The sequence below is a fragment of the Solea solea genome, chromosome 13, assembly GCF_958295425.1.
Source record: "Solea solea chromosome 13, fSolSol10.1, whole genome shotgun sequence".
NCBI lineage: Eukaryota > Metazoa > Chordata > Actinopteri > Pleuronectiformes > Soleidae > Solea > Solea solea.
The window spans coordinates 2,438,962-2,465,514 of NC_081146.1; the positions used below are offsets into that span (position 1 = coordinate 2,438,962).

The following is a 26,553-nucleotide window of genomic DNA, read 5'->3' on the forward strand; positions in this document are numbered from 1 at the left end:
GGGTATTCGTTTTTTTAATGACTAATTTCTATGCCCTCTGGTCCATACCACACAGGATTATAAAGAACCACACAAGAAAATTACAGGTATTAATACGTGACATTATAAAGTACTACCGTCTCCTACAGTATACATTTAGAGTTATCCTACCATTGTCCTATAATATTTCATATGTAAACAGCCTCTTTGTGCATCATCCACGTTTATGATCAAAATCTGCAACCAAAGTCTTTCACAGTTGAAACTTTGAAGACATTCTTTAATTCTCTTTGCAGACCCGTGGTTCCCAGACTTTTCACACTCCTGTACCCCTTCAGACGTTTCACCTGCAGTCATGTATTCCCACACAGCACAGTGCTGTTCATGAAGAAGTCCAAGTTCAGGGAACACTCAGAAAACACAAAGACGTGGCCATGAAGAATTTCTGAAGTGAATTCTACTCAATCTCAAATCTGCTCAAAAAATCTTGTCAATCAGCAGTTTGACAAAATACAAGCTTCTTGGCCCCAGCTGTCTGTGTGCTGCTGCTGCTGTATACACACAATTACTCCCTCAGTCAGGTCTACTGGTATTGCTTGATTTCAGATGAAGGATGCAGCATGTGAATAATGTCACATTGTTTCTGTGAACAAAGACCAAACAGAGTAAAAGTTACACACTGCAACTTTAATGTGACAGCTTTAGCTTTTATACCTTTATTTTTGTGTTGATGCATTTTCACAAACATAGTAGCACACAAATACAGTTTTGGGGCAAGTGTGTTGACATGAACATGTCCCTGCATGTCTGCTAGTATCTATCAGATCATTTGAATGCAAGGTTTGAACCATTTCATGCATGTAATACCCTGTATGTAATATCTCCTTATTTAGGTTTTATGAAGTGTAGTTGTATGAGGTATTGCCACCTTTTCAACACTGACATCGGCTTCTGCTATTTACCGTGGACTCATCTGGGAACCACACCAAACGCCATGGAGACAATGTGTGTTTTTAGCAAGCAGAGACACAGGGCCTGCTGTTCTTCTGCTGCCACTAATTTGAATGAAGGATAAAACAAAGAGTGAAAATCAGGCCCTGAAATTCCAAATGAGCACTTTTGGATAGATGCTGCAATGGTTGAACAGCTCCTCTGTGCTGTGATGTAAAACTCTCGGTTTACAGACGACGTTTCCAGGCTGAACATACACTTTTTTTTTTATTAAACCCGAATTATCACAATAATAGTTTTGAATTTCCCATTTTTCCCACGTTAACTGTATCTGCCCCAGCAGAAACACTCTTACATAAGGAAATGTAAAGCAGGTCCAACAAAGAGTGTCATTTATTTTATTCTATTTATTTATGTTTTGGTTAGTGAGTTTGTTTGTTTGCGACACATCTGGAGCAGACGTATGAGCATGATTGTCCTAAACTCAGATAAGTCACTCTCAGCAGGATTTTGTCTTTGAAGTGTGAGGCAGAGACCAGTAGAGGACACCATTTGTCCCTTGTTGTCATCCTCTCCTCGCCGATGACCCCCTTCACTTGAATCTGTGCTGTAGAAGGTACAGCTGTGTTTTCTTTTTTTTGGAGGATTAAAGGGATAGTTCAGGCGTTTTGAAGTGTGGTTATATGAGTTACTGACACATAGTCAGCTCTGACTGCCCACCAACTGGTTCCAGGAACCACTGTAGACAGAAACACAGGGAACTGACAACATGGCTGTCAATGGGGACACACGGCAAAACAGATCTTTACCAAAAGCTCACCAAATAAAATCTATGCTTGCTTGGGTCTAAAAAATAACACTTTGTAATCCACTCACACAACAGTTGAGTTGAGTTGAGTGCTCCCCTGCTGCCTCAACCACTAAATGCAAAGTAGTTTGTGACTTTGTGTGTTGATGGAATTTATGATATTGACTTTGGAGAAACCTCACATGCATCAAGGTCAGGATTTCAAGATGCCACCTTACACACACGGCTACAGTCATACACATGTGTGCACAAAAGACCATGTAGTGAGTTGTTAGGGATTAGTACTTCAACGATACGTTTGCCGACTTCTCAGCCGTCACTCCGCGTTCCAACTCCAGTGTTCCAATGTAAATGGAATGCAGCATTAACTACTTCACACACATTTACCAAAGGCAGCAGTAAACCAGCGACTGCTCCTCCCTCTAAAAACATTGTTTTCCATTATGAACTACTAAAATTATGATTTACACACTTTAATTTATTATAAGATTTAGTTTTGGGAAAACTGAAATGTTATTTTAGGAAAATGGGTCCCAGACTTTGTCATCCTCCTCCTCTTGTGTTTGGAGAGTGCTTAGTTTATTCACTTTTATTTCCTTAGTCACTCAGTCTTGGTCTATTATATCCATGTTTCTGTGATTGTCTACACTGTAATGTTGATGATGATGATGATTGGTGTGGATGGATCTCCAAGGAGATGGGGTGTCTGATCTCTATTTGGTTTGCAGGCAAAACTTGTCATGAAGAAGGTGACTGCTGCATGTCTTCAGATTTTCACTGTGATATAAAAACATGTTTTCCTCTTGTATCTGTGTGAAAGGGCAGTGCATGCAAAGTGAAAGAATGACTAACTCCATGACAGAATGTATTTCCCAAACTGAACTGGTGGTTACTTGGAACCCAGACAAGTGAAACTCCGACGTTAAACTGTTCACTGTTGCAAGGATCAGACACGACCGGTAAAAACAGGAAAACCACAGACATCCTGCTGGTTCAGCACTTCTGCTCCGTCTGTTCTTGTACGTTGTCTGAAGTCTGAGCACTGCCCAGCAACAGAGACATGAGTTCCAGCAAATGATCAGGTGCTGGCTAGCCCATGACTGCTAATAACCCCTCCGCACAAACTCCTGCAGAGATTTTAGCCTCTATCACAACCTTTCTCTTGTCTCCATCCTCTCCCTGCTGTTCAGAACTGGCACACAGCACCAGTCACTGCAGGAGCCTATGGCCAAACACTAAAACAGCCCGTTTATTACAAGCTTGTTATTGCAAATTGGGAACATGCAAGACATGCACTTTCATGCCCAAGTGCCTCCTACAACTATTCAAGAGGATCTTAAATGCACGCAAGCACAAGCTCATACATAAACCCACTGGCCACCTCATGACAAAGGTGAAAGAGGATTAGCCTTTCAGAGAGAAAGTGTGGGAGCAGCTCAGGCAATTGTGGGTCATTCATACATAGCAATAGTCCCTCACTTCATCAGCAACAAAGCTACTTTACAGACAGACTGGTGTGAACTGTCAGAGACAGACACCCCGGCTCTTACTCAGGTCACATTGTAAAGAGGGTTTACTGCAGTTCACTCACTTTATTGCTTTCAGTTGCAAGATTGATCACATCTGTCGCAATCTCCACTTTTGTTGAAACAAAGGAAATCGGCCAATTCTAAATTCAGCAGTAATTAAAAAAGAATTGAGAAGTTGCAGTAAAGCCGCCTGTTTCAGTCTGCGTAAGCCCTTCCACTTCATGCATACGAGATTTGTTGTAAAAAGCATTTTATATTTTAAAACATTTGGATGTATTTTAACCCATGTGGTTGCACTCTTTATTTCTCTTAAAGGTCACTTCTTCTTTTATAAGTTTATAATCAATAATATGATCATCTTAATATTTGCTTTAGGAAAGGAATCACACAAAAGCATTTGAGATTTGCTCCAACGCTGACATTTCACTTTATCTGTAACAATGATTTCATTTAGTCATGTACTGACACCAACACTCGCTTTCATTTTCAAACTTTAGATACATTTTATTTCAGTCAAATATAAAAGTAAATACAGTGTCATATTGTTTTTTTGTATTTAAATAAAGGACTTTAACTCTGACGCCACAGTTACAATAAAACAAATATTATAAATGATTTGTATAAATATGTACAAAAGAGCAAACAAACTGAATATTTGTCTCTTTAGGTTTATCAACACAACAACATAGAAAGGAATAATGAATACATAAATAAAGGTAACTGTTCTACATGCAATTCAACAATCTATACATTAAGAGCAAATCAAGATTCTAATAATAATGAGAAAAAGAGAAACAAGCTATTTAATTGTTTTGTTTCGGTTTGTTGAGAGGGATGAATATTCATTCATTAATGAAAATGTAACAGGAATGTACAGTGAAAACATTTGATTGATATTCGTCCAATATTGCTGTAAGACTAAGGCATATGGCTATCTTTCCAACTCTCTGACCCCAGTAGCTAATTCAAATGAAAATGATTGATATTATTAAAATAAAATCAATAAATGTGTGGTTTTCCAAGAGCTTCTGCTCATTTCATTCCATTCTGGTGAAATAAATTCATTCAATTATTTCTCTCATTCTGACTAATTCTGTATAATAATAATAATAATAAGAATAAGAATAAGAATAATAAACCTGAATATTAATTACAGTGAGGCTGAGGACAAACATGAATTGTTTGACTCATCACTTCATTCGACGGAAAGCATGATAATAACCTGTTGTATGTGTGTGACAACACATCAGGATCAAAGTGTGAACTCTGCTCCTTCTACATCACATCTCACCTTTATCTATCGTCACCACTGTTTCTGAGACTCTGATCCTGGAGGAAAGCAGTTTCAGTTCGACATCATTTATTATTATTACTCAGCTCTAAATGTGCACTGAAGACACGTTTGTGATATTATTGCCAGTGCTTGTCGACTGGCCCACTGGTGGGCATTGGGGGTATTGCAGTTGGGCCTCAGACACTGAAATAAAAGGATTTTATTTACCCAAAACCTAGTCTACTCTACTCCACTTTGTTTAACTCTACTCTAGTGTGATCTATTACACTGTTCTGCTGTATTATAGTCAGCTATCTTCTATTTTATTCTATTCTATTTTATTCTATTCACAGTATTGCTAAATCACAGCTATATGTGGCATGTGGAGTTACTGTAGTGTACTTTTAAAGTACAATATTTTGAAAATGTTTTACTCTACTCTAGCCTACTCGTCCCTGTTTTACTCTACTCTGTTTACTCTACTCTATTCCAGTGTAATGTATTACACCCAACTTCAGTCTGAATTAGCTCTTTTAAAGTACAATATTTTGGACATGTTTTTACTGTAAATATGCAGTTATTTGATTGAAGATTAAATTATTTCTTTTTTGTCAAATATGGGTGTTGGAAGTTTTCTGAAAAACCTCTGCCGTGGTTAATTAAATCAAGGTTTGTAGGATAAAGTGAGAAACTTTTCCAGTTTTATTCTTATTTCTCGTTCTTTCTTTCTCTCTAGAGGAACATTTAAATCAACATGATAGAAAGAGAAACAATTAGAAACAAAACAAAAAGACACAACCAATTATATCAGATGAATGTGTTTAAAATCATTTAATTCTCTGTATGATTTACCTACAAGTGTCTTTTTTGTACACAGTTTAGAAAACTTTTGTAATAAACCAGATGCTTTGTAGGTAAGAGCTGTTAACCTCTGTTATCTTGTTTTCTTTTAAGACGATGTCTGTTATTATGATCCAATGTACCAGGCTATGATAGTGCTGATCAATGAAGGGGGCAGTGTCGGCTGCAGAGTTACCACGTGCTACGTGTTGACTTGAGACCCAGTAGTTTTGCGTCACCCCGCTTCATTTGAACCGGGCTTATAAAGAGGGAACACACGCATACACAGAGACGCCCGCACACATTAGCACGAAACTCGATTCGTTTCTCTCCTCCTGATAAAAGAAAAAAGAAACAGGTATGTTTTTGCATTTTATTCACACTAATGACATGATTGCTGGAACTAAAAACGGCTGTTTGTTGCTGTGCGATTCAGACGCAGGCAACTAAATAGATGGCGCTCCACGGCGCTGTTTAAAAAGTTGGATGTGACTTTTTTTTCTTTCTTTTTTTAAATCAATGTAGGTGAATCATTTAATCAGCCGATGGTTTCAAATGACGACACTTGTGTTTTTATGGAGCTGTCCACTCCCTGTGGTGCTGACGCACGGGAGGAAAACATTGAATTTCTGAACCATAAAAATGAAATTAAACAAAAATACCCCCTCCCTATCTCTCCCCCTCTCTCCCTCCCTCTCTTTCTCTCTGCAGCCAAGATGAGACTGTACCTCGCAGTTGCCGTGCTGATGCTGGCTTTTGTCGCATACACAGGTATGAGGCGCGTCTGATGTCTGATGTGTCATATTCCATTACAAATAAAACGTGTGGCATATTTTAAATACTCATGTTTTCATGATTCCCCCGGCAGAGGCTCAGGATGAGCCATTGGAGGATAGGTTCAGCGCATTCACCGCTCAGGTGGCTGAAATGAGCAGAAATCTGGCCGAGAAGGCCAAGGCAAACGTGCAGGAGTTCCAGAACAGCGAATTTGCAACCAAAACCAAGTATGCGCGCAAAACGCAAAATCATCCACATAACTATTAAACTTGATATGCAGATTTTGACTAACTTTTCCATTTTCATTTCATTTTTCTCTCCCTGCTAAGGAACTGGTTCACTGAGCAGTTCGAGGCTGTGAAGAACAGCTTTAACTAAAGAACTCAGATGTTTCATTTCTGCGCACATGAACTGACTCTGTGAAGTGAAATGCCATAAAAACACACAACAAATAATTATTTTTTTATTTTCTTGTGTTGTAATTCTGTGTTACACTGAATATTTATCATGTGAAGATAATAAGACGTGTTGTGTACAAGGCTGTTTAATGTTTGACAAGAAATAAATGAACATTGCTGGTCTTAAACTGTGTCACCACCATGTGTTATCTATCTATCTATCTATCTATCTATCTATCTATCTATCTATCTACCATAAATCATGCAAACTAAAAAAAATAAAATGAAAACAATCTTCATCAGCTGTTGCTGCACGGCTGCTGCAGTGTTTTCTGCATACAAATGAATGAATGAATTAATAATAGCACCTTTATGAATAAATTCAACTCATAATTTGACACTAGTTGACATAATATTTTATAATAGTAAGTGAATTCAGGTGACATGTCTCCACCGTCCATAGGCAAACCTCCGCCCTCGTCAGACCATGACTGATTTAAAACTGAATGAAACCTATTGTAACATGAAAGCAGACGTTCTTACACTGCACACATATTTTTGTAGTAAGTAATAAAGATCAATATTTACAAGACACATAATCTGCACATGTTGGTTTATAGTTTTGACCTACAATCTCTTTATGGCACATGGAAAACGGCTTCTTTTTTGTCATCACTTTACATTTTCCCTTTAATAAAAAAGAAATCTTTTTTAAACTACACTGAAAGCCAAAAAAAGAGATTCATTATTTCTCTTGCTCTTTCAGAATTAAACCATATACGTACATGTGACTGTTACAGTATTAATGACATCCCTTATCAGAATGCATCTTGTATGTAATCAGGTTGTCAATATTTTCCATATTAATACATTTATTTTGAGACTATAAGAAAATAAATCCACTTGAGGACCAGGACTCGAGGTCCAGGTGAGCTTAGGTATTTGAGTAATAAGTTTGCAACAATTGCACAAGATGTGCACAAGTCACAAATCACCACTGATGAAAGTTATTAAACAAACAGGGACTAAACCCGATCACCTAATTGAAGAAATGCCAGCAGCATTGAACAAATACTTTATCTTTTAGCTGGTACCAAAGGGCAAGTGCCAACATGTCTACTTTGCTTTTCTGGCATTTCACAACCCTCTGGGCTAAAGTCACTGTTTATGCTGAGTTAATGATCCATGCAGTGTCCCAATTCACAGAAATCTGCTCCTGTGAAGAGAACAGGATGGTAGAGGTCAACAGCTGTTCACAAAAGGTCACAGACTGCACCAGTTATGGCCCCAATGCAGCAGAAATCACCTTCACTTTAATTAAAAACAGACGTCATTGTGTATGTACTGCTGAAGTGAAGTGAAAACAACATCATCCTGAGATTTGTATTTCTATTTATTTATTTTGAATATACAGTGCTGTACAAATTTAGCAGACCATCAGTCATAAAATCGAGAAAACATAAATATATCAGGAATCTTTCAAAATATGAATTGAGAGGAGTAAATAACTAGAATTTGATCGTAATTTTGAAAACAATAATAAATTGGATAACAATAATATTATATTTTAGCATTAAAAAGAAAATAAGTAATAATGTAAAACAAATAGTAAAAATAGTAGCAAGCAATAATAGTAAAATGGTAAAAATAATAATATGGTAACAAACAATGGTAAAACCTAACACAAACATAGCAATTTCATTTATTGACCATGTGCATCTGACTTCGCCTCCATAGGTGGCGCTGTATCTCTCTATAAGCTAGTGCATATTGAGTCAGTTTCCTGTTTCCTGTTGACCTTTTACGTCACAGACAAACAAACAGAGGAGGTTAGATGGATGGTGTTGTGGTTCTGTATGTTTCGTACCTGCCGGACATGGTCAGTCCAGAAGTGGTTCTTCCCCGTAGCTTTCACTCTCACTGATGCACATGGTGTTGTCCGTTCTTTTCCGCCAACATAAGTCGTCTCCTTCTACTTCCAGGTCAAAGAACGGGGAGGAAATGATGGTGCATGCGCAGAAGTCTGAAAAACATCTTTAAAATGCACGTAAACGCACTGACTGAAGTCACAAAAAACACATTTGAATTTAGAGGCAGCAGTGGAGCAAAAACTCTTGTGTGTTTCTTGTGTGTCATGATGGAAACATCGAATCGTTATATCGACTTTGATGCGAGAGCGTGAGTGGTGTACAAAAATGATACAAACTGCATTTTCCAATCAGAAAAGGGGGAATATTTTTACAATAGACCCAAACAAGAATACACTTATATGGACAAAAGTATTTGGCCACACCTGTTAACTACTCAATTCAGGTGTTTCAATCAGGCTTTGGGCTTGGCCCTTTATCTCCAGTGAAGGACAATCTCAACACTTGAGCATACCAAAATATTTTGGACAATGCGATGCCTCCAACTTTGTGGCAACAGTTTGAGGAAGAGCCTTTTCTCTTCCAACATGTTTTCTGCCCTAGTGCACAAAGCAAAGACAAGGTTTGACGAGTTTGGTGTGGAAGAACCTGCCTGGCCCGCACAGAGCCCTCAACTCATCCAGCACCTTAGAGATGAACTGGAACAGAGATTGTGAGCCAGACCTTCTCATCCAACATCAGTGTCTGACCTCATAACTGCTCTAAAGAATGAATAGAAACCCTTTAAAATCTTGAGCAAAGTATTCAAAGAAGTGTAGAAGCTCTCCATATTAAAGTTATGTATATGTATTTGAACATGTCATTACCGCCCCTGTGTAATGGTCAGGCGTCCCAATGTTTGTCTCTATAGTGTAGTCCTTATTGGGTGAGCTTTTTATAAAGTTTCATTTTTAGCCACGGTTTAGTTTTCAGTGATCTTGAGTGTCTTTGTCGCAGGCTGTTTAGTCAGCACTGTCAGTACCTGTACTTTAAGTCATGTTTCCACCAAGGGGAACTGTATGGTATGTATTTTATTTGTATTTTCATTAGGAATTGTACCAAAATAACCAGCTCCAACTGTTCCATACCTTGGTATCCTTCCCTTATTGATTTTATTGCTATTTCTTATTGTGTTTTTTATGAATTTTAATTTATTTGAAGCTGTATTATCTCATTTTGAGCCTTTTACTTATTTTGTCTTTTATTTACTCTGTACAGCACTTTGGTCCACTGTGGTTTGTTTAAAGTGCTTAACAAATAAAGTTGGATTGGATTGAAGATGGAGCTGATAGTCAGGTCATTCTCTCTTCATCGTCCACAGTCTCTTCTCATACAAAGTTTGACGTCTTGTTGAGACAAACAGCCACAAACAGCAGAAACAAAAGAGCTGCTGGAGCATTGCAGTCCGTTTGTTGTCGCCGCACCGGGCACAATGCACACCCGACCTATAAAATAAAAGTACTGTTCTCAGTCCAAATGCAAGCCTGACCCAGGACTATACCCATTCCAAGCTGTACCATACTGTACTGTACTGTGCCAAACCAAATCATACCATAATGGAAACACAGCATTATACGGCCACACTTCCAAAAAAAACACCTTTAACACTTTGATGTTACATTTATTGCTTTAGACTGCAGAAGGTTTTAATACATGTACCTAATGAAGCGATGCTTGCACACACATACCCACACACACACACACACACACACACACACACACACGTAATCCTAAACACGCAATTTAAAAACAATGAAAACAATGTCAGCCCAGTCTGTTTAGACAGCTGTGAGATCAGATTTGTGAGCACAGTGCAGTTTTGAACTCTAATCCCATCAGCATCCAGCACAGATCTGTTCTCATTCAGCACAGGCTGCGAGTGCAGAGTCTGAGCAGTAAACTGATCAAATTGATCTTGAGGTGGACTCTGCCCACAGAAGTGCTTTGCTTGACTGAAAATGTTTATCTAAGTCACCCTCCTCCCCCTCCTCCTCCTCCTCTCCAGTCTCCTCTCATCCCATATCTCTGCTGCTGGAACAGAGACTTTGACTGTCTTGTACACCTATCAGCATCTGCCAAATGGCCTGAGATATCTGGACCAATGGGTGTTGGACATTATTTGAACTCAGCTTAAGTAGATTTTTAAAACAATATCAAAATTCCAGGACATGTCTTTGCTGAGATTTTATTGAGGTGGCACAGCAAATCAGCAAGAGGGGGAAATAAAGTGATCACACACTGTATGTAACCGTTGAAACCAGTGACCTGCAGCTCTTATGTGATTCCGATCGAATTACACAACACAGATTTTTGCCACCAGAATCACATGGAAATCAGGAAGAGTTCAGATTTTATCAATAAAATGGCGTGCTGATACAGAGAGGGGGAGAGAGAAACAGAAAAAAGTTATGGTCACGAGATCAGGACCAATGTTTACCCTGTTGAGGTCACCTAATACAAATAAAAAGCCTCAATAACACGTTTTTCCCCTCTAAAATCTCAGGTGGCCAGAGTGGAACGGAAAAGGTAGAATATCGCTTTGCATATTTGTGGTTTATGAATCCGCTGTTATAAAACATGTCGCACATTTGGTTTATTTGTATGATGATATTATCGTTGACTGTGTCTGTGGCAGATGCGTGACAAAGCTTTTGTATTTGGTGTCATCTTATTGATGCAAGGTAAGATTCCTCTTCACTCTGTGTTCCTTACTTTCTTCCATTTGCTTCGTCACTGACACTGATCGTCTTCCTCTTCAGTGTGTGGGACACTATGGGCTGAAACAGCAACTCCAGAACCAGAAGTGTACTCTTCAGGACTTCTGCAGAGTCTGATGGACAGGGCCAGGTATTTCATGAAAACGTGGCGGACCTCGGGGGCAAGGGTCGCTCTAGTTATTTGAAAAAATTGTTTTTGCTTGTGTACTCACCGATGTGTTTTATGTATCTTGTTGTTCATTTGTGTACTTGTGGCATTTCATAGGGAAGCCAATGCTAAAGTCCAGCAGGCCAAGGCTGTAGCTCTAGAGTTTGTTGGTGCCTACTATGAAGATCACATCCAGCCAGTGAAGGACAGCTATGCTGAGTGGGCCTCTGACATCAGAAACTCCATGTGGGAGAGCATGTGGGGAACTGGACCAACCAACGCAACTATGGCATCTTAAAAGATGCCATAGTTGGAAAAGCTAACAATAAACCAATGTTCTTGACACACATCTCATTTGTAATTCTTACCACTGAGCGTTGAAGAGCACTCAAAGCTGCTTCACACTCACACACTCATACAGTGCATCCACGTTCAGTGCATTTTCTATCACACATAATTCTGACCCATTCACACGCTGCCAGCGCAGACATCATGTAGACAAGCAGAGCAGGGAATCAAACCCACAACCTTCCAGTTGAAAGACGAATCCCTCTTTGTTAATTGTGATTGGGTGTCGAGCTGCGACTGCATGTGTAACTTAGGTCGGAACAGAGTCAGACTCAATCTGCACAGTTTCAGCCCCAGGGTAATTAATACCTGGATATTATAAACACAGACGAATTAGACCACAATGACAAAAACCTGGCAACGTCTTTTTAAAGGGAAAGCTGACAATAAACTAAAAGTCTTCTCACACGTCTCATTTGCAGTTCTTACCATCAGAGTCAAAGATTTGATAGCTGGGCTGTTTTTGCTCGCATGAGGTCAACACTGACACTACTTTCACAGAACAACCTGAGACAGAGACACATGCTAACACAAAATAATAAAGAATTATTGTGTGAGTTTGACTGACTTTGGAGTTTTAAAATCCATGGAAACATGTTAGTCAGTTAAGGCCCTGGTATACTTCCACACACAAGCCACATCGCATGGTATACTCACGCGTCAGCGTCCTGTAGTATCTGACGTCACCTGCGCGTGGCAGTACTAAGTCTGGACGCATTCCTACCAACGAAGAAGAGAACGATGCTACAGCTCCCTCGGACACGTCTGGTCGTCGGGCAGGGGAGTCGGGGTGTCAGCTGCTACAAGGCTCGGATGACTTTCCTTGGCGACTACGTCTTCTGTTGTCCAAATGTTTTTCCTGCTTGGTGACCGAAAGTTTACCTCAAGTCATTGAGTTTCCTAGAGTCACACTGACACAACCAGATAATGCACTGTACTGCATGACTTAAGTTGGATCAGAGTTGGAGTCAAGCTGCATAAGTAAGTTAATACGTAAGTTATTGGGTGGTGGAAAGACACGGAATGGCACTCAACATGCTAACAATTAGGAAACCGCCTTGTACTAACCCTCACCTAGTATAGCCTGGGCACACACTTCAGTCAATACAATGACTCCTCAGTTCTTGGCTCAACTGAACTGTGCATGGAAACGAACGAATACGGCTGCTAAAAGAGACACACTTCACAAACGGCTGACCTAATAAAATCTACGCCTGCTTAAGTCTACGAAGGAAAACAATGCTGCATTCCATTTACGTTGGAACTGGGAGTGATGTCACTCAACCCCAGTTCCAGTTGCAAAGTCAGACAATCACGGACGCAAACATGCTGTATAACGCCGGACGTGATTTATTTATTTGGTTTTTGTAGCTTCTGGTGGTTAAAATCTACAACTAAGGGAGAAGGAGACATTTTCAGCAAAAAAGAGAAACAAGAAATGTCTGATTATCAATCACTGTCTGTGTCAGGGAGTACGGGTGAAAGGTGAAGGCAGAAAAAAACCCCCAGCATGCATTGCTCTGGGGTCAGCACAGTGTGTGTGTGTGTGTGTCTAGACAGGTGCTTGGTTGATTGACCTGCTGACCATCCGACTCTGACTGGCTTTCACAGCCCACTCATTAGTTGATCTAATCAAGAGTGTCTTTTGTTACAGCAGATGATAACACACACACACACACACACACACACACACACACGCTACTTTGAATGAATGCATTTATCTGTGTAGTCATTTGCCCAGAGAGAGGTGTCAATCACGGCTGTGCAAATACTGGACTTGTGCAGAGTATCAGGAGGTCGCGAAGCACATGGATACAGATAAAACCCACATTTGAAGGTGTGTTGCATAAGTCACTTCCACATACAGTATTTTAAACGAATATCGTGTACAATGGACTTTGTTTAGGTGGACATGTGTGGGTGTGTGTGTGTGCGCGGGTGTCAGCTCATCAGATGACGTATGTTTGCCGTCCCTCCCTATATCATCCTGTCCAGATGTGAGGTCTGAGTTACAGACAACTCGCTTTCAGAGAGGACTGTCACTTCTTGGATCTGTACGTCCAACACCACAGCAGGTAGCCACTGCACTCTCCTCTCCTGAAGCTACTTTTCACTTGTTGCATTTATTTATATTTGAATTTTGCAATTTTATCCTGAGAGTAATATTTGAGAGTTCAGCTTAAACGTTTGTGCTTGTTGTTGTTTTTTTTGTTTTTTGCAGAGATGAATGCAAAATACATGTTGGCTCTGGTCCTCGCCCTGCAGGGTAAGACAACATTAGTACAAATGTATAAATGACACTTTTAACTGAAGCTTGACAAATTAACATTTAACTCATCTGCAATGTTTTGACATCCACAATATTATTATTATTATAATAATACTAATCAAAACTGCTACTTTTGGCCTGAAATTCACTCACACACACACACACACACACACTAAACCTGTAAGCTATACAAGACTTCATTCCACAAAGCCAGCTGTTAAAAACTTTTCCTAAATGTTTTTGTTAAAATGACATTGATTTTTAGCGTAATAATTGTACCATTCTTATTCCATTCCAGTCTCCATGAGCCTGTGTGAGGCTCCTACACCGTCGGACGAGCTCGCCAACAAGTACCAAGAACTGAAATCTAAGTTCTTTAGTAGGTTTATCAACGCTTACAACAAGGTGCAGGAAGCTGCCGCCCCTCTGGTGGAGAAGGTTGAAGGTAACCAGCACGGACAGGCCGCCAAGACCTACATCGAGGATCTGCATGCCAGCCCGAGGGTTCAGGCCTTTGTCAAGATTGCCAAGTGAGTGTTCAATCCCCGAGAAGGTCGTTCATCATCTCAGCTGCAAATTTTAATGTCCATCCATCCATTTTCTGCCACTTTATCCTCTACAGGGGTGTCCATTTCATTATTATTTCAGAAAATATAACATACAAAGGCAAAAAGGTCTATTTTTATGAAGATAATATCTTTAAATAATCTGTCCTTCCTTGTTCTGTGCAGAGCTCTGGGTCAGGAGGCCGTCCCACTGGTGGATACTGCCCGTGCCTCAGCTCTCGGTGCATACGAGCAAAATCTGCGTCCCCATGTTGGCCCGTACCTGAACGACATCATCGACTACATCAAGGGATACCTGGACGTCCTCATGCCTGCCGAGTAAAGGAGACCATCCGGATCAGGCCTCAACTCAGCTGCAACCTGCTATAGATGATAGCTCATATAGAAACTACAGCAGTTTAGGGCTGAGAAGAGCGATGCACAATTTGAAATACAGTTTTTGTGTGGTGGTGGTGGGGGGGGGATTGGTTTTTTAGCCTCCTTTTATTCAATATCTTTGCCAAATCAAAGCAGGGCATCATGGCACCACCTATGCAAGTTGTGCATGTACAGTATTTTGTGTTTCGTACACTAACCATTAAAGTCTGTGTGTGACTGTGTATGTACAGAATGTGTGTGCGTGTGAATGTGTTCAATAAAGACAAGTGGAAACTATTTGAAATGTGCTTTGTCGTCAAGACACTGAAGGCTTATTCCCACAATTCACGGCCAAATGATTTACTGTGTAATATAATTATACTTTTAATTCAGTGGCAATGCTGCACACTGGCTCCTTGTCACATAACTGCATCAAACATGATGGAACCAGTCAATCACACACTGATGATAAGACGTGAGTCATAGATTTGAAAGTCCATTTTCATCATGTTTTGGATTACAAACTCACTGTCTACCCTTATTTTATATATGTATATGTATATATATACATATACATATACATATACATATATATATATATATATATATATATATGTATATATATAGATAGATAGATAGATAGATAAGTCCTCCAGATGTCTAATTTTCTTCTTTGATGAAGGGACTGAAAATTGTTGTCACAGTTATCTATCTCAATGAAACACAGGGCACTGGGGCATTTCTTTCATCCCATGTTGATACATTTTTCCCAGTAAGCCAGTTCTGATTCTTCAGAACAGCTTTCACTAATTTTACACACTCTTGTCATTTTGATTAAAAACACAAATATGATTCCTCGGTGTAATAATAGCGCCTGTAAGGCTCGTTGACGACCGTGCAAAATCATCTGGATTTGATCGGAACCACAAGCTCTCTGTGTGTTTGTTCGCCGCCGCTGCACACAGCTGTCGTCAGACTGACCTGAGCAACATGACACGTGAACCTGGATCACATGACCCGGCTCAGCTGTTTGCTCAGGACTCTAAGGCAGGGGTCGGCAAGAAGCTTTTGGACTTGGGCCAGATTATCATATCATTACAAAGCAAACTCTTCTAAACCATCCAATCTTGTACAAAAAAGTCTACTAAATGTATCGTTTAAAAACTAAACTAAAAGTTACCACCGACTGTGTTGCCAGTCAGAGACATACGTGCTCATGTGTGAGTGGCCTGGTGATAAAGTGGACGTTGTCTTTACCATCAACTTGTAAGAAAGACACAAATGTGTGTGAGATTCAGATAATACCATTTTAAATAAAAAATATTTTCATACAGTTAAAAGTTATTGTGCATCATTTGAATTTCGAGAATTCCTGCTACTGAATCTGATAGTTATTTTATAGACATTTACTCCCTGAACTATCCATGATGAACAGCAGTGTTTTTTTATATTTCTCAAACCTAACACATGTCAGTTAATGCAACAGAATCAATTAGAGTTTTCTGTCAGGTCACATTTTTCTGGACTTCTGGATTAAGTTGTAGTTTTTAAGCAAAGTTCAGCAAAAATGTTTTTTTTTTTTTTTTTTAAATCTGATTTTTAAAATCTAAATACTAGAATAGTGATGTCGGAACACCACTTTTGGCCGACAGGTCACCAGTTGCTGACCACTGCTCTGTAGCTACTTTATATTTACTTACTTAAACACCCACATAAAAAAGAATGTTTCACAGTATGTCACAATATGTATGTTATTGTGTACATTCTCTGTGATTTCTCTGCAAAATACATGTATATTATTCACATGCCGTTTCAAGTTTGGTTAAATAAAGCAATAACAAAATGTGGTTTAGTGAAATGCTCTACCACGGAAACGTTTGAAATTATTAACTAGAGGCAAATATTTATTGTCAACATGCAAATAACAGTTTAGAGATAAAGTGTAGCAAGAAAGTTTCAGTGTTTGACCACAAACGACTCTACAACAACAGTGTATAGATATTATAACGATGTTTATGTCCCTGTTGTTACCACATTTCATTTTTGGTCTGCCATAACAACATGTTTAAAATCATTGTACATTCTTACTGCACCTTATTACATATGTATATTTACATATGTATATTTAAACTTACATTTATACTTATATTTATATATATATGTAAATAATTTCCTACTTTTACTTACTTGTATATTGTTTGTTTGTTTTTTATCTATTGTTGAGCTGCTGTAACGCCGTTTTCTCTCCACTGTGAGATAAATAAAGCTATCTTATCTTATCAAACACTGTTTTAAACAGAAGTGTGTGTGAGTCTGTGACACACACACACACACACACACCCAGGCAAACACACATTACTTAAAATGGCAAAAATCAAAGATGGACAAAAAACTCAGAATAGCAGCAGTTAAAAACAGTCGGGCAATTTGTGACGGACATCCTGACTTCCCACTTGAGTCAGACATTCATTCTAGAGCTGACACAATGACTCAACTAATCGATTATTAATCGATTACTAAATTAATGGTCAACTATTTTGATAATCGATTAATCGGTTTGAAGCTATTTTCACGATTAAAGGAAGATTTCTGATTGTTTCAGCTTTTAAATGTGAATATTTTCTTCAATTCTTTGCTCCACATGACAAAAATCACTGAATCATTTTGGTTTGTGGACCAAACTAGATGTTCAAGAACATCATCATTTCAAGCTTTGACAAACACTGATCGACATTTTTTAATAAATAATCGTCAGTTGCAGCTCTAATTCATTCATTCATTCATTCATCGTCTCCTGCTTCATCCTTCACATGATCCCGGCTGATACAAACCGCCCCTCGCTCTCTCATTCATGCCCATGCTCACTCTTTAGAGTGTGCACTAAACTTCTGCACATTTTTGGACTGTGGGAGGAAACTGGAGAAACCTTTTTTTTTTTTTTGCTGCACGGCAACAGTGCGAGCCACATGCTCCACCGTGTGACACTTGAGTCAGATATAGTGGGGAAAGGATAGTAGTACAATCGAATGGGGGCGGTTTCTGCATGGAAACGCACGTATGAATATGACTTTGTTCCATTTCTCTCTGTCTCTGTGTCCTCATCTCGCTGGCTGCAGGATACAGATCCAGTTTCAAGGCTATTATTATTATTATCATTAGCAGTGAAAGTATTTCCTTAATTATTATCCTATGATTAAAATTGGTATCAATTACAGTTTTTAGCATAAAAACCATTGCAGGACTATGAAAATGGAACAAATGATTGTTTAGAAATGACTTGTTTAAACATATAACATATATAACATATAAGACACAATCGTATGGATTGTGTCTTTCTTCTGTCTCCACCTCATTGTCCTTTCTCTCCCGCTTTCTGTCCCCGACCTCTCCTCTGTCCCCCATCTTTTCCTTTCACCCCAACCGGTCGATGCACATCTCTGAGATCAGAGATAATGTACGCTGTGATTTGGCGCTACACAAATGAAATTGGATTGATTTTATTCTGTAATTGGTCCTGACTCAAACTGGACTCTTCCACACTTACTTTGACACTTAAACTGTTTAACTGACCTCAGTTCCTGTATTTGGTCTTAACCCTTTTAGCACCATAATAATAGATATATTTATTAAAACGCCTGGTCTTTTTTGTCTATTTTTGTCAATAATTGTGTAAAAAAAAATGCCCTTTGAAATACACATGCGCCACGGTGTCACCGGTGATCCCCGTGGTAGTAAAAGGGTTAATTAGAGTTGTTGTTATATTGATATCGTTAATGTGACTGACACAGCAAAATATCTTTGGTTAGAATTTAATATTATTATATTAAATATTATTATTATTATTATACTATATTATAATATTATTATAATTCATAATTCTTACAGGGCAATAAACGGCCAAGCTGAAAGGGAAACTGGGTTGTAACTAGAGGGTTGTCAGTTTGAGTCCCCGGCAGGTCAAGGGCTGGGGTGCCCCTGTGCAAGATATCCAATCCCTAGTGCCGATCCCAAGTCTGGATGAATGTGATGGTTGCATCAGGAAGAGCGTCCGTCGTAAAAATCTCTGCCAAATAAAATATTCAGATCATCTCCCGAGAGCGGGAGAAGCTGAAAGAAAATAAATAGTCAATAATGTTTGTGCTCTGGATTTAATCTGACATGCAAATATCTTTGCAAAAAAAATCTGCTGTTTCTCTAACTCAGCTTCGACTCAAATATCTACACAGGAAGATCGGGGGGGAAGCTGCTGTTTAACTGTAATCTAGTTGTCCTATATATTTCATAACCTGAATTAGCCCGGATGACGTGTTCGTCACACTCTAGACTTCTTAATCTTCATCTTATAAGGACTTAGGACTATTGAAGTGTGACATGAAAGCATCACCTCTGTTACGCAAGGAGGAAGAATCTCCCTGTGGAGGTTGTGAACCGGTGTATGTGTGAGTGTATGTGAATCAGTGGAATCGGAAAACCTTGGAAAAATCGTAGAATTCGTAGGAAATGTACCAACATGGCGTCGTCAGCCACCCACTCCATAAACATTCAGCCTACGCGCTTTATAAAATAAATATTGATGATTAAACCACTAATGTGCTCGTGAGGGTGTTTAAATCCCACTTTGAAGTTTCATTGACTACGCTGGTGTTTATCGGCCGACAGTGTGTGTTTTCATCAAGACACAATGTGACACTTAATCCCACAAACACTCAGCGGACAACAGTGTGGGTTTATCTCCCACTGAGTGCACTTTGGCTCCAGGAGCGACAAGTCAACACATTTACTCTGCACATTGTATAAATAGGCCCCGCAAACAGGGCTTCTTTGTTTTCTTCATCACAGTCATTTGTGGAGAGGGATACAGTGAGTACTGACACTTTTCATTTCATTTACAGGGAGAGTGAAAACCCTTCAGATGTCAAGAATTGTATCGTTAGCACTGGAATGTTTTATTTCATGGAAGGAGAGCAGATTGAAAACTATGACGAGGTGAATATTAAAAGTCTCTTCATCGTCTCTCCTCACAGATTTGTCACGATGAAGAAGCTGTTGGTCGTGTCCTTGCTCGTTGCACTCCTCGCTCTCGGTAAGAAATTCAGAAATGTTTTCCTGATAAACACGACTTAGCTTTTTAATGAATGCTTTGATTTTCCTGCACAGGTGCTGAAAGCTTCCGTGTGCCGAGACAGGCCGCGGAGGAGGATCAGGGAACTCTGACCAAGATCACAGATCAAATCAAGACCTGGTATCAAGGCACTGTCGACACGGCCAGTGACTACCTGGACAACATCAAGGGCCTGAAGCTAGAGGAGAAGGCAAAGTAAGAGATTTGAAATCTGTTCAATTCATCAGTGTGGTCTTTACATTTGTTTTTAACTCTTCTCTTTCTGTGACAGGAATCTGTACGATGACACCACCACAGTTGTGACCACCTACGCTGGCATAGTGCAAGATCAGATTTACCACATCTTTTATTCACAGCATTAAACACGATAGTTAGAGTTAGCTGCAGTGACTCACAGAGAGAAGACTTGCTCTGACCTCACGTCACCTCACACAAACATCAACACCTCAAACAGCATCATCCCATATGATGCAGTGACCCTTGACCCTGAACTGCTGGTAAACAAGGGACTTTTACAAACGTCTCTGTGTGAGTCAGACAGAGAAATGTAATGATGTGCCGCCACCTACTGGTGTTTCTGTTCCATGCTTCATGGTCATCTCACTTCTGAGTAAATTAAACTATTTGTATCTTGAAATAAAATATTTATACAAAATAAAACAGTGTGTGGTTGATGAATTGCACTTGTTTTTATCATTTTTTTTAAATTTCTCCTGTGTTTGTGTGTTTTTGCTTTTATCCCACTGGTACAAAGGCTCTCGTGTTTACATCTGTATGAATCTGCAATGAAGCGTCAGCAACCAAACACAGGCCTGCAGTACAGTGAATAATAGATAAACAGACAGACCAAGACTGTGAAGTTAGTTTTGTGGATCCTGACAGGCAGAGGTCCAAGAAGAGCAGCTGAGTCGTTGCATGAGTCGACAAAATGTGACTCTCCTCACAAACAACAGCGATACATTTGCTTTCAAGTCTCATCGTGTGCTGTTGTTTGCACCAAAGACTGAGCCACAGGAAAATCATCTACACAGAGTGTGTCCCCTCGCAGGGATTGTAGATTAGGACACAACCTACATTCATTCATTCATCGTCCTCCACATGAGGGTCACCGGGCCGCTGGTGTCAAACCCAGCTGTCAGTCCATCACAGGGCCACACAGGGACAAACAACCATTCACTCAATACAATACAATACAATACAATTTTATTTTTACTGGCCAATCTAGATTTGAGTTACAGAGCCCTGATTTATTGGAGAGTGACCAGTTTACAAACATCAATACAAAAACAAAAAATCAATACACTAGAAAATGTTTTGCAGATTCTTGTGACCTTTTATTTTGTCTTTATATCTGCTGGAGACCAAGTTTCCTTTCCAACTACAACAAAATTAAACATCATATTTGATTTGACATAAATAATATCTTACATTTTTTTTAAATTTAAAATAGATTTTGATGAATTTGGTCATTGTAAGTAAAGTGCATGGAGTTTGCATGTTCGCTCAGTGTGTGCATGGGTTTTCTCCAGGTTCTCCAGTTTCCTCGCTCATAAACTCTTCTGCTGTGCCTTTTGTTAAGTTTGTGCAACTTAATTAAACCTGAACCATAAAATTAAACATTTAAACTTTCTGATGGAGGCAGCCCGAAGCAGTGGAGACACTTGCTCCCGGAGGATTAAGTAAGTAAGTAAGATGGAGGCAGCAGTGGCCCTGTGTTCCCTGATGGACTTTGGTGCAGGGAGTGAACGGTTGTGCTTGTGTTCTTTGCATTTCTTGATATGAGACATATCATTATTGCTGGTAAATACAGTTTATGTTGCCATTGATTTGTTTCATCTACTTCATCTACAATGTTACAGTTCTGATGAATCTTGTCCCAGATCCTGATTTCGTGTAATTCTATGAAGACTTGAGGAGGAAGAAGACTTGAGTGCAGACTGCAAAATCCTAACACTGTGGTAACATACTGACCTAATATTAACTTTCCAGCAGCGAGAGTCATATTTCCAGCCTTATCTCTTTTATTGTTAGTCTCCTGTGTCTATAGTGATACAGAGGCTTTTATAATATGGTCCATTGTTGTTAGGGATTCACACTTTATAACCATAAAACAGTTTTAATATAATCCTCTATCAGCCTGAACAGACTGTGCACAGCAGGTCTGTTAATCTTCACAATATAAAAACAACATATGCATCACTAGAAATGCAAAAAAGTTAAAAAAGTTAAAGTTACAGGGATAAAATTGTTCCTCTCTGAGGGGAAAAGGAAGTGTTCTGCTTACTTTGAATTTCACAGGTAGATATTTACAAAAAAGTGCATACTTTCTGCAGAGGGAGTCTCTCAATCAAACAGTAAAAAAGACGGGGAGCAGCGTGGGATCATGGGAATTGTTGTCTTGTTTGGCTTCGCTGGGCATTTGCACTTTACAGGGAGAAATATGTTGGAAGAAATATGGATTTCTATGGATTTAAAAATATATAACACCGGTCTCATCATTCTTACATCCTGTATTATATACTATATATCCCTGTGATTGGCCTTTTAGTCGGTTTGTTTTCATTGTTGTTTCTGATTGACCAAAACAACTTTAATGATGGGATTCATTCAGTGTCTTCTACCAACTTCAAAATATCCCGTTTTCTTATATTATTTTTTGGTCAAAGGCCAGGGGCTGGAACTGAGGAACATGTGCAGAGCACCTTGGTCAGTTTGGGTCCGGTAATAATAATTACTCAACCTCCAACTGCATTATTTGGGTGTGTGACTGTTTACATGTGATTTAAGGTATTGGCATTGCAGGGCATTGCAGGTGGGACATAAATCTTACTTAGTTTGTTCATGTTAATGATTTTCTTTACCCACTGGAGTAAAACATGGAGTTCCACAAAGTTCGGTTCTTGGATCTTTTCACCTTCAACATCAAAAAGCACGACCTACATTTTCATTGTTATACAGATGACACACAGTTATACATTTCCACTGAAGTCTTATGACAGTAATGGAGTTGTAAAGCTCCAGGAATGTCTCACAGACATTAAGACCAGGACGACACAGAACTTTTGACTTCTTAACGCTGAGGGAACTGAAGTTATGGTCCTCGGCCCTCAACATCTGAGGGAAGCTCTACTTGAACACTTCGTCTCCCTGGATGACATCACCATGGCATGTAAATGTGATGTTTTGTTTGTAGTCTGCTGAACTTGTGATGTGAGGGTCTAAGGACAGAAGGTCTAAGGACAGAAGGTCTAAGAACAGAAGGTCTAAGGACAGAAGGTGTCACTTGTTGAACAGACTGTAAAACCCTTTGAGGCAAATTGTGATGTTGGGCTATATAAATAAAATTGACTTGACATGAAGATACTAAAAAGATACTTGTCTGTGCACAGTGGAGTATACAGTGTGGAGCCTCATTGCAGTGTGCACCCAAGCGGGACATAGTAGAGAATGAAAATGTCAAATTAATTAAATAAAATAATTTGTTTTTGTATGAAAGTTACAGTTTTAAGAGTAATTTCAAATAACTTGTGAATGTAAATATCAGCTTGTGTTCTTTATCTGTATTATTTAAGCTCTCTTTCTTTTTTTTAAACCACTAATTCATCGGCTGCAGCGTGACCTTCAGCCTGCAGCTACTCCGCTGTCTCACACAATTGTATTGAAGAAAAGGATTTTCCCTCTCACAGGTGATTTATAAAGCTCTCCACACACGCTGTAATACATTTTAATGAACAACAATGGGGGAATGTAAACCAGAATAATATGCTGTGGGTCAGCAGTGGAGTCAGTCAGGGAACCAGGGCTGCCTAACTATTTATTTGTTCTTAATTTCGATAAATTGCCCTCAATATTTCATATATCACATGTTTAAAATTCTATTATTTTGCATTTATAAAGTCCATACTAACAAAGTCAAGTGACTCTGGCCAGTGCATCTTGATAGGGAAGTAAATGGGTGCAGAGACAGTTACTTTATGAGCTCGACTTTTACATTGATTTGATTATTTCATATCTGAAGCAGTGCCATAAACCTGAGATAACTCAGTGTCTACGTCAGAAATTTTAATGGTCAAGGTCAAAACACAGCAATGGAAGCAACACATCGAAAGAGAGGAGGAACAATAAGAACCCATTCCAATAAGAATAATAGAAAGTAAATAAATAAGAATTAAAAAAAGACTGGTATTAAAAGCCAGAGCAAATAAGGAGGTTTTCAGCAAAATACTTGAACCTTTGATGGTCTGGGCAGCTGGAACACAGTCAGGCAGACTGCTCCACAGTTGGTGACCTGACACAGAAACAGACTGTGTCCCCTGGAGTTAGGAATATTCCAGAAGCTGCCGAGCTGCAGACCTCAGTGCTCTGCTGGAACATGAAGGTGCAATAACTTAGTCAGATAGTGACACAGAGAAGCAGCATTTTTTTTCATTTATTTTACAATGAACAAACTATTTTTACAAGTTACATTGCATCTTTAGTAGCATACACAACAATCATTAGCTGTTTGATCAAAGGGTGACACCCACTGTCTCATCCTTATCTGTGAGACTCATAGTCACAAAATGATGAATTCATTATACAACACACGATTAATGGGATTAAACAAGATGTTTAAATCAGCCCAATGAACACATTAACATTGTGAGTCTTGGTGTTGGTGGTATTTAGGTGTCAGATGAACTGGATACAGTTTACAGTTCATTTGTGTTTCTGCTTATTAAAGAACATTGATGAGGCAGCTCTTCTCGTCTGACTGAGCCGCTCTTCCTTGCACGTCCTTGCACAGGGGGTGGAGTGGCTCAGTGGTTAAGACCGATGCCCTGTGTGCAAAGACTTCATGGTCGCAAGTTCAACTCAATTACTCAATTCCCTTGTAAGTCGCTTTGGATAAAAGCGTCTGCTGAATGACATGTAATGTAATGTAATGTAATCCTGCACTCCTTCAAGGGCATGATGTGACTGTGGTGGAGAGCATCAAGCAACACAGTCGTGTCTTCTTTAATGCAGAAAACTGAAGTTTGTGTTGCTTTATAAATTCCCCCACTTTCTTGTACCAAAGTCCACAGTGAAAATCTATGTTTTTAACTCACAGGGACACGAGAGCTGAGGGTTTACTGCTGCCTCTTTTAGTTATTTAGTTGTCACTGAGGTGAATCTGAATACACTGATACATTTTCACTTACTTGTGGATACAGTGGCTCAAAAACTGCTGTGTGCTCTGACGTAGAATCTTAGCTTCTGTGTATAGCAGTGGAATAAAATGATAGTTATATTCTTAAGACACACACACACACAGCCTCTACCTTCTGTCAGTCACATTTCAAATCACAATCAATACTGAACTGAAGGAAAAATGACATCGCAAACCAAATCACAATCGCCGTCAGAAAAAGTGCAATTTGCCTAAAATGCTAATAATGGATCAATATAAACACAATTGGTATCACCATTATGGTGTATGATCAGTTTCAACCCCATAGTGATATGAAGTTTAAAGGTGGAATAGAAAAAATCTCACTAATAGCATGCTACTGTATATCGTGTTTATCTAATTTATAAAGCAAAGTTTAAAAAAAACTGTATTTTTACAGTGTTTCTACACACAATAACCTTTATTACTAAAAGTCTGAAGCCTTTCTTGATTGAAGATTTCCTTTCTTTATCAGCTGCACATATTATCTTACATGTTGGCTTGGAAATAACATTGGCTTGGAACAAGAAGCGTGCACCACCATCTTCTTTTAAGATTTGAGTCACAGTTCTGGTTAATGTGTGATTCTGAACAGCAGGTGCGCAAAAAAATGCTCATCAATATTCCGCTTCCTGCAGCTCCAACAAGGCAAAAACAGTGTTGAACTATTTTAACAAGAGCTAAAAATGTCTTTCTTTAATCAGTGGAGTGTCTAATTGCCTGTCAAACTGCCAAGTCAGTGATTTAGACTAATTAAATGTGGGAGACCTTGAAAATAGCATTTATTTAAGGTTGAAAGCTTATGCTTCACCAGTGCAAGTGGTGGATGTGATGCATGAAATGCATGAAAATGGAAAGCGGGAAGGAAGGAAGCCTTTGTCAGAGAGTGTCAGCGTGAAGCGTGATGTTTTGAATATATCACATGGACTAAATTGTATTTATATTATAAATTCAGTGGGGGAAAGAATCAGAGGAATGTCTGAAGTGTATCACTGTGCTTGTTTATGATGATCAGACTTGTGTGAATATATTACCTGTGGCTCTGTTACACTGCACGGTGAGTTTACACACACAGCCCACAGGAAGTGCAGATTGGTATTTTTCACCTGTCACACATTTTAATATGTTGCGTCTCTCTTTCCTCATCCCTCCTCCATGAGTCATTCGATTTTCATTTCACTTGCAGTCACACATTTGCACGCTTCTTTCCAGAAACAACCACAAAAGAGCAGCTTGTTTTAACCCCGTCTCTTCAGAATAATGGTTCTGAAATGGCTGCAGCGACACAGCGAACCCACAACCTACAGATGCCAAACTCAATTACTGAGAGGGTCGAAATTAAATACTGTGTCCACGTTGAGGGCCACACAAGG

General features: G+C 39.2%; 4 protein-coding genes across 4 annotated transcripts; all 4 read left to right on the forward strand.

The window, feature by feature from the left end:
• The first annotated feature begins 5,627 nt into the window (after nt 1–5,627).
• apoc1 (apolipoprotein C-I) lies at nt 5,628–6,743 on the forward strand. The gene is made up of 4 exons (XM_058648099.1): nt 5,628–5,738; nt 6,092–6,151; nt 6,249–6,384; nt 6,487–6,743. Exons 2-4 carry the CDS (start codon nt 6,097–6,099, stop codon nt 6,533–6,535), a joined length of 240 nt encoding a protein of 79 aa, XP_058504082.1. The 5' UTR covers nt 5,628–5,738; nt 6,092–6,096; the 3' UTR covers nt 6,536–6,743.
• Nucleotides 6,744–10,688: 3,945 nt separating this feature from the next.
• Nucleotides 10,689–11,676, forward strand: apoc4 (apolipoprotein C-IV). The gene is made up of 4 exons (XM_058648183.1): nt 10,689–10,988; nt 11,098–11,143; nt 11,222–11,309; nt 11,445–11,676. The coding sequence occupies exons 2-4, from the start codon at nt 11,098–11,100 to the stop codon at nt 11,623–11,625; spliced, it is 315 nt and encodes a 104-aa protein (XP_058504166.1). The 5' UTR covers nt 10,689–10,988; the 3' UTR covers nt 11,626–11,676.
• A 1,949-nt stretch (nt 11,677–13,625) lies between these two features.
• On the forward strand, nt 13,626–15,164 carry apoa2 (apolipoprotein A-II). The gene is made up of 4 exons (XM_058647898.1): nt 13,626–13,750; nt 13,897–13,941; nt 14,243–14,474; nt 14,676–15,164. Exons 2-4 carry the CDS (start codon nt 13,899–13,901, stop codon nt 14,830–14,832), a joined length of 432 nt encoding a protein of 143 aa, XP_058503881.1. The 5' UTR covers nt 13,626–13,750; nt 13,897–13,898; the 3' UTR covers nt 14,833–15,164.
• A 4,482-nt stretch (nt 15,165–19,646) lies between these two features.
• Nucleotides 19,647–20,649, forward strand: apoc2 (apolipoprotein C-II). The gene is made up of 4 exons (XM_058648115.1): nt 19,647–19,727; nt 19,892–19,950; nt 20,025–20,184; nt 20,261–20,649. The coding sequence occupies exons 2-4, from the start codon at nt 19,902–19,904 to the stop codon at nt 20,349–20,351; spliced, it is 300 nt and encodes a 99-aa protein (XP_058504098.1). The 5' UTR covers nt 19,647–19,727; nt 19,892–19,901; the 3' UTR covers nt 20,352–20,649.
• Nucleotides 20,650–26,553: the final 5,904 nt, after the last annotated feature.